At 34.3% G+C, this 8,967-nt stretch overlaps 1 protein-coding gene across 1 annotated transcript; it reads left to right on the top strand.

Annotated features, from left to right (window-relative positions):
- Positions 1-7,663: 7,663 nt before the first annotated feature.
- On the top strand, positions 7,664-8,814 carry LOC139090094 (aminopeptidase N-like; the record flags this gene model as incomplete). The annotated part of the gene is made up of 1 exon (XM_070639780.1): positions 7,664-8,814. A coding segment is annotated over exon 1 (1,151 nt), but the record flags the coding sequence as incomplete, so codon positions are not given.
- Positions 8,815-8,967: the final 153 nt, after the last annotated feature.

The raw sequence follows: 8,967 nt of genomic DNA, 5'->3' as shown, positions 1-8,967 counted from the left end.
CAATCTTTAAAGCAACACAAAATGCCTTAATCGATTTTTACTTACTAGAGATTAAAGCAAAGAACAGCGAAAAATAAATAAAATTGACAACAGCCATTGTTATATCCTTCAATACCGGAAAAGGGATTTTAACGGAACAAGACAAAACAACACAAGCTGTATAAAAATGTACTCAAATTGTTTGCTTCCTTTTTTCCAAATTAAACCCTACTAAACATGTCGAAGCGACTCTTTTCATGTCATAATTTCCTCCTTTTCCATTTTTTTGTTTTGAGTTCACTTGAATTGTCAGCTATACGACACAAATGTGTATTGTGCTTCAATAATTGAAAAAGAATTGATCCTTAAATTTGAAAAGCTGTAAGCTTTTTTCCATCAAAACAGTGGAAAGGTAGGAACGGAAGAGAAACTTTTTACATCGATTTGTGATGCTGATTGTTGGGAAATTTGTGGGAGTTGATGTCTATTTTTAGCTCAGGATGTTCTATATACTGATGTGAGTCTGTGGAAAGTTGTGTCTTTAATTTAAAGCATATGACACAGCTTATATCAGATATAGAAATATTCTGAGTCGACATCAAGTTCTGCTTCAAATTTTCAAGTCATCGAATTGGCAATTCCGACATAAATTCATATTCCAATTATTACCAACTAGAATGTAGGTGGTGCTATATAGCAACTTGTATCCATTACATCATGCTTTCCTAAAAAAAAAGATCTATGAATAAACTTTATCGCTACAGCAACGCAAAAAAAATATAAATCCATTATTCCGCATTCAGGTCACAAATTCAATATTTCATCTAACAAGATCCTTCATAGAAGATTCATTGATCCTTCATTTCATCTATGTAACATCCTTATAGTCGATTTTCATTCAACAATGAAACGACATTCCATTCAGTTTCCCATCAATTTTAAGCATCTTACCATCCATTCATATCATCCATCTATCCACGTATTCATTCATGAGTTTGCCAATTTCGTTCGTCAATCCGCCTATTTGTTGCCGAGTGACACAGTGTAGGAGGAAGAGTCAATCCGAAATTCGACCCCAGGCTGGCGCAACCTGACTTGAGATTCAGCTCGACTCTGAGCTGAAGATGGAATCATTTTAAATCTAGCGCGACTCTGACTTGGAGCTGAATTTAGTTTAGATCCTGTTGACTCTGACTTAGTGGCAAATTCATTTTAGATCCGACATGACACTGACTTGAAGCTGGATTCAGTTTAGATCCAGCTCGACTCTGACTTGGAGCTGAATTCAGTTTCGATCCAGCTCGACTATTACTTGGAGCTGAATTCAGTTTAGATCCAGCTCGACTCTGACTTGGAGCTGGATTCAGTTTAGATCCGACTCGATTCTGACTTGAAGCTGGATTCAGTTTAGATCCTGCTCGACTCTGACTTGGAGCTGGATTCAGTTTAGATCCAGCTCGACTCTGACTTGGAGCTGGATTCAGTTTAGATCCAGCTCGACTCTGACTTGGAGCTGGATTCAGTTTAGATCCAGCTCGACTCTGATTTGAAGCTAGAGTCAGGTCATGTGTCTCTCGGGATCTACATCTGTAATTCTCATCAAATCGACTTTCTTTCCTTAAAGATGTTCTAAAAATAAGAAAAGAACTTTTTTCATTTGTTGTGTACATGAGCAGCATTAGAAAGCTATTTACCAATTTTATTTTCCCTCAGTGATTTGTTGTCATAGTTAGACCTTTTTTCGTGGTTTTTTTTACCCCATTTTATTAAAAATTCTATTTTTATCATCTGTAATTGGACGGCTTTGTTGCCTTAATTAACTTAAAGTTTGTCATCCTTTTGAAATAAAATTGTTGATAAAAATTTTTGCGGTTTCGTGAAAGAATTCCTTAAAAATCAGACGAGATATTTTCTTATAAAGCATAATTTGATCTCTTGTCAATCACAATGGTATCTCGTAAATTAAATTAAATTTTCTGGGAAATTTAATAAATTAGAAAATTCTTTGTCAAGTTTTTCCTTTGTTTTGTTAATTCTTGTGTTTTTGGTTTTGGTATAGCTTTGATGAATCTTGATAAAACTGGATAAAACTAGAAATAAAAAGTTATATTCACATTCTCGCTTCAAATTCCATAAAGCTAGAAAAGAATAATTTGTGCTCTACTTTTAGTTTGAGCTATTAAAGATTTGATAAAATATTCATCATTGTTTCTAGAGAATCTTGTTTTGTTTAAACTATTTCTTTTGATGATTCCTTTCAGAATGAGAGTGTTCTGAAATTATAAATAATGAGTTGTTTTAGATTCATATTCAAAACTATACAAAAACCATTCCAAAACTGTACCATAACCCAAAAAGCATACCCCAACAGACATAAAGTATGCTCGTGATTATGCGATTATGCTTAGAAAATTGGGGATGCTCAATTATATTGACTAGCGGGCCGTTATAACCCGGAACAGAGACCTGTTCAATCGTTTTATTACCGCTCTACAGTGGATCAATAGGAACCAATCATCAATCATCATGAATTATATTGACTGAGTTATTTTGAGAAACTCTTATTTTGGCTCAAGGTCGACTTGAACCAAGCATGTGGTCATATTTCATCAAATCTGGCCAACAGCTAGATTATCGGCCATTTTTCCACTGTGCTTCTTGCGGAAAATATGTATTTCGAGTAACACTGTAAAGAATCTCATTTATCACCATAAAAAAGACTAATACAGCTGTCACGACGCTGCCAGGTCTCTTCTATATAATTTTGGCATCAACATGGAGACTTGATGAAGACCTGGAAGTTACCAACTGATTATTCCAAGCGACAGAAATGAAAAGACTAGAGCATTGACAAAGTTAGAACTTTAAGACGTGAAGTTGTCTGGAATCACCATGACGGATGACCATGACATTACCATGACAGTTGATTTCGAATAAATTCGGGATTCATTTTGCTGCAAAATGGAGCTTCCCTCTATTTGATGGTCAATTGGCATCTTCACAAATAGAGTAGAGCTTCCAAAATTCCCATTACCATCAAACTGCCCAACCTGTCAATTTTAACATTTTTTTTAAAATTGCATGAAATTTCATTAATAGCTCCTCAAACAGCTCAAACAATTAGAATTCCGTACACGTACAAACACCAAAGATAAATTATCCAAAACTTCTCTTCAACATGTCTTCCTTTTAAAGAATTTATGCTGCTTTAATTTTGCTTTTGAAATTCAAGTCATCAAAGCACTGCTCATCTGTGCTAATATTTAACATTCACGAATGTCTAATCAAAAAAGTTTGCTTCCCGTATTTTTATCATTAAAAAATATTTCCGAGAAGATTTCTGCGATGATCTGAAAATCTGTGACTTCCTTTTTCCCTTGAAATTTTCTGTTTTGAAGGCAAAACTTTTACGTGCAATTTGAGCACTTGAAAAATATTCCCTATTCTTGGAATTGTTTTGGCATCAATTTTTTTATTTTGTCGTTGAAAGCTTTGAACTTATCAGTTAAACTTCTTCAGAATCCCACGTAAAGTCACAGAAATCAATTTTCAGTCTAAAAACATAGAAAAAGAAGAGAAAAGATATGAAAAAAATCTCAAGCGCCAACAATAAAACTCGATACTTTTTTTGGAGCATTCTTATGGATCAATAAAGTATCAATTTTGAGCTTAAGATAAAGGTTTTGAGAGCTATTTGGATGACTTAAGCGCATTGTGAGGGAAAAGTCAACTTGAGTTTCTCTGGTTCGGTTAAAAATTGGATAAAAATCGATCAAAATTTGGATGAAATATTTTGTTCTGGAATTTGTGAAGTATAACATTTCATACAAATTTTAATCAATTTTTAGCTATGAAGAACTCAAGTTGGCTTCAATATCTGTCATTTTCAATGATTTCACCGAATTTCTAAAACTCTTGCAAAATATGAACGTCCTTATCCAAGTGACATAATCAAAACAGGTTCCATTACGACTATTTAAGGGCTTCATTATGGTTACTTTTAATTAAACCAATTGGCTGTTTTCATTTGAAAGCCGTGTAGCAACTGCTTGACAAGCATGAAGAAACCTTAAATAAGTCATATCGAAGCCTTTTCTAATGGTGTCACTCGGTTTAGTACCAAAACTTTTCCGCCTTATTGTGGCTTCTTAAAGTTAGCGATATGTTAGCTCCCAGTGGCAAAATGCAGTTTACGCCATAAAAATGGATCTAAATCAGTCGTCATGGTTCCGTCAGGGCAATTTTGCAGTTAACCATTTATAGGGCGACGTAGCGGTTGACGAACGAACGCATTGTCTTGTTTGGGAGCAGATTTGATTTTAAGAAATGAGTCTATGGCACTTAAACGGACATAGTCGTTACAGAGCCTGTTCAAATTTTGTCGCTCAGATTGATACTTACACTTGCAAAATTGCTTGATCCATCAGCTAGATAAACCTTTTAATTCTACTTAACTAAAAGCATGATGATACTGTGGAGCACCAACAGTCATCTAAAAATATCTCAACAATATTTCTCAATATCATGTCGATTCTTTCAAGAATCAAATATACCTTAAATTGAAGACATTTTGCAATGTCATAACTCAAATAAAAGAAAAATATTCAATCTCCTTCGAAAGTGTGTTCGAAAACGTGTGCAGAATGGAATAAGATTTCAATAATGACAAGAAAAAAAAGGAAGAAGCAGATAAGCAGCTTAGATATGAAGATTTTTGCGCGGTTCTCAGATAATTTCGTGCGTATGAAAATTTATGAAGTACTTCCAAAAAAACATTCAAATTTCTTCTTTTGGCAATGCCTTGATAAATTTTTTATTTACTCATGCTGTCAAAATATCATGTCGACCATCAATCTGCTCATGCTGTGCATCAACACCTGAGTCACTTCTTTTTATCAGACCAACAACCTTTTTAATCTGGGGTACACTGATAGATATATCATTTATCTTAATTCCTTGTTGGATAGACATTTAATCGTTTTATTCTTGATGCATTTTACGCCTTTTCTATTTTTACACTTGACATGAAATTGTTGGGACGTTTTAAATGGAAAAATAAAAATGTTTTTGCAAAAACTTTTACTTTCTTGGGAATTTAAGGTTAAAGAATAAATTTAATGGAACTTTTTTTTCTTCTTATATATAGGAAAAAGCACTCAGTCACCTTTTTCAGAAGATTTCTGTCAAAAAACTTAAGATCCATTAATCACTTAAAAGTTGGTTAAATGTTTGAATATTTGTGCTTTTTGAGGCACACAACAGTAATATGGGGATTTGTGGCATTGGGGGCTCACTATCGAGTGTGAATTCTCTTTTGTCTAGATCATAGATTTGTATCAAGAAGAAGGTTGATTGTGGTTCTCCAAAGATTGCATCTATCCCACTATTAAGCTGCTATTAGTATGAATATTATCCAATAGACACTCAAATTAAGTTGGAACTAGAAGCTGACTCAGATTTCGAGTGGAAAAATTGATTTGAAATTTTGCTTAAATCGACACTAAAGTCCACAGTATGATTTGAATCTAAAGACGTCTACAAGAAAATCAAAGCCATTTGGCAACTACTACTAATTAGCCATTATACCATAATAGCTCAAATCGGTTTATCAATCAAAAATCCGACCTTAGGCTGACATGAATCTGATTTGGTGCTAGATTTAAACCGAATCTGTAACCATGTTTACTGGATTTTGGATCGGTTAACTGACTTTTGATAGTTGGAAATATGATTCTCCTGGCTACCGTTTGGACAACATTTAAGCGTGTGCCTAATAATCTAACAGATAATCTATGATTTAGAACAACAGATTCCAACCGAGACTCGAACTCACTTTCTATGGTTTCCGGTCTCATGCTCCTACCTTTGAGCTATTGGGGGTTATTCGATTATATTGCAAAGTGCCATATCTAAATTTGGCATCTTCTGTATCTCCTTTCCTACTGCATCCTCATTGATATACCCAGGGTGTGGGTTTTTCAAAAACGACTGTTAATTTTTTTCAAAACTTCGACAATCAAATGTCGAAGAATTCGAATTTGAGACGGCCACACTCTGAATATACATATGATAATTAGGCCAAAGCTAGAATTCCGTTCCAATAATGCTGATCGGATTTTAATACTAAGTTCATGAATGTTAAATAACTTCATTCCTGAATGAAGCACTTCCCAAGACTAAAATAAATGTCTCCTCTATGATTCAATTCTTCTTCATTCTTCTTATCTCATATCAACAATAAAATAGTTTTCGTTTTATCAATGACCTTTTAGAGATATAGGTAAGCCTTATAAATCCTAATTTTACTCAATAAAAAAGAGATTATTGTTATCGGCTGAAAAATGATTTTGAAATCTAATCTGTCAAGCTAGATTTAATTGATTGGGAAATTAAATAAAAGCCTGTAATTTATTTTGTATTTAATTAAATTTTCTTATCGAAATCTTTAAAGCTTTTTAAGAAGTATTCATAATTAAATATTTGGCAATAAACATAGACAAAGTGTGAGAATTTTGAATATATTGTACCACAGAATAATAGCAAACTAGGGCACCTTGTCTGGCCCTTTTAAGCTCAAAACTATCAAAATTTGATCATAACCTACTTCAACGGCGTATTCACCAGATTGATTCAAAACCACCTACGTCCCCCTTTTTTGACAAAATCCTAACCCTCCTTAAATGTTTGCTTTTGATGTATTCTTCTCCTCCTGATCTATTTCAGGGTAGCTGCTGACCTACTTAGCTACTTGATTGTAGGAAAGTACATGACGTCGATAAGAATAACTGCTTACTTTGTTGGTCGTCCTTATTTATTTGCAGTAAATGTTCCTATGTACAGCTTAAGTTGCATTAAAAGGCTTTCCATAGGACTCTGCTGTTGGTCATACAGATTCATAACCTTCATTAGACGTCTCCTAAAATTGACTTTACTGCTTGCTGTCAGCATCTTTAAAACACGATAATAACTCGATTCCAACAAAACTGACCCCAGACAAAAGCTGGAGCTATGCCCCTTCCGGGCTAGCTGGTTATACAGATAAATTTTGCTACATGATCCCCTACATATAAAGTTATTTTAGATACTACCTTAAGCTGGCTTTATCGCTTGCCACGTGCTAATATCCAGTGCCAACTGTCTTTGATTTCCAGATTATGTTTATGGTTGTAATTAGGGTTTACAAAATTCGGTATTGAACTGCATATAATTCCAAGATCAATCCAAGGTTTCAGTACATTTTAATCCCCAGATTGAAAATTCTGAATGTGATGAAAGTTGTACCTGATAAATTAAAGATAATCTCTACCTTCCTTTCAATTACTCAATTTCGTTACACACTATGTCTTCCTGGTTTTTTAATATCTATACAAACCAAATGTCAACACAAGTTATCTCCATCCACAAATTAAATTATACGGCATTTCCTAAAATTTATTGTTATCAATATGATACAAAAAAAGGAAAGTAAACAGAATCGTTATCAAACGGTTGGTAGAATTCCCTTCGGAAATGCTTCAAGTGTTCCGTCAACTATCTCAATGATTTTTTAACGCTTTGCAAGGGTCCATATCTATAGTCATGGGAAACAATAAATCCTCTCATGATAAGATTACTGCTGAGTGTATTTGATGGAAAAAAATTCGTCAATTAAGTTCAGTCTCGAAGTAGCTATTGTGGCTATAAGATGGAAAAATTGATAAATTTCCTCATTTTTTCGGCTTTAATTCAATTGACAGTTGGAACTCCATTAAGTCCAAAAAGTCTAAAAGGTGATAGGATTGAGAGTAAAAATTGGAAGCTTAAGAATGGATTGTATGGGAATGGACAGGAACATTCAGTTCCATATTCCGATCCACCAACAACATATCGTCTACCAAACAACACCTTACCAGTAAGGTACGACATATTTCTCACAACTGATGTCCATAAATATGACTTTAACTTTTATGGACGTGTTAAAATTCAAATTCGAGCTGTGGAAACGACAGACACAGTCACACTACAATATCGGGACATGAATGTCACTAAAGTCACATTTTTAGACATGAATGGACAAGTTGTTGAGCATGATGTTCCATTTGAGTACGTAGAGCCAAGATATTATGAATTTTTAAGGATATCACTGCCAAGAATAATGGCTGTGGATGAAAAATTTGTGCTGGAAATTACATATTCAGGAATTCTAAATGAACAAGAATTTGGATTTTATCGTGCACATTATACAGATGGTGATGCTGACATTTACTATGCAGTTACACAGTTTGAAGCAACAGATGCACGTCATGCATTTCCGTGTTATGATGAGCCGGGAATAAGAACTCCATTTGGATTGGAAATTCAGCATGATAAAAGCTATAAAGCATATTCAAATATGGAAATAGTCAGTAAAACAGCTCTCGAAGGAACTGACTATGTAGTCACGAAATTTGAGGATACACCATCCATGCAAACTTACCTGCTCGCATTTCTTGTTGCTCCATTTGAGGAAGTTTCCAATAACAACACACAAGTTCCTCAAAGAATCATTGCCAAGCCATCGTCAATCAGAAATGCTGAATATGAATTCAGCTTACCGAAACTGGATCCAATATTAAAATCTTTAGAAAATCTACTCAGAATCAATTTTACATTACCGAAACTTGATCATGCTGCAATAACACAATTTGCAGCTGGTGCTATGGAAAATTGGGGACTTGTTACTTATCGTGAGATTGCGTTGCTTTATGTTCCTACTGGATATCCAGAAAGTGACGAATATTTGCAGAAGAGAATTATTACAATTATTGCCCATGAGGATGCTCATCAGTATTTTGGGAATCTTGTTGCTCCACATTGGTAATTTATATTTTTTTAATTGGATGTCATTTTTGTTACTGTCATGACTCATTAATATCATGGAAGGGACACTGCGTAGAAAAGAGCGAATATGTGGCCGAAGTTACGCCAGTCCGTGGTTTAATTACTATGCCGAGTGCGTTCCGGGTATGA

This window comes from Chironomus tepperi, unplaced genomic scaffold (genome assembly GCF_022539635.2).
Source record: "Chironomus tepperi strain 1889 unplaced genomic scaffold, CSIRO-AGI_Ctep_v1 contig_212, whole genome shotgun sequence".
Lineage (NCBI taxonomy): Eukaryota > Metazoa > Arthropoda > Insecta > Diptera > Chironomidae > Chironomus > Chironomus tepperi.
Note: the sequence above shows the minus strand (reverse complement) of the source record. Positions and strands in the feature narration are given on the sequence as shown.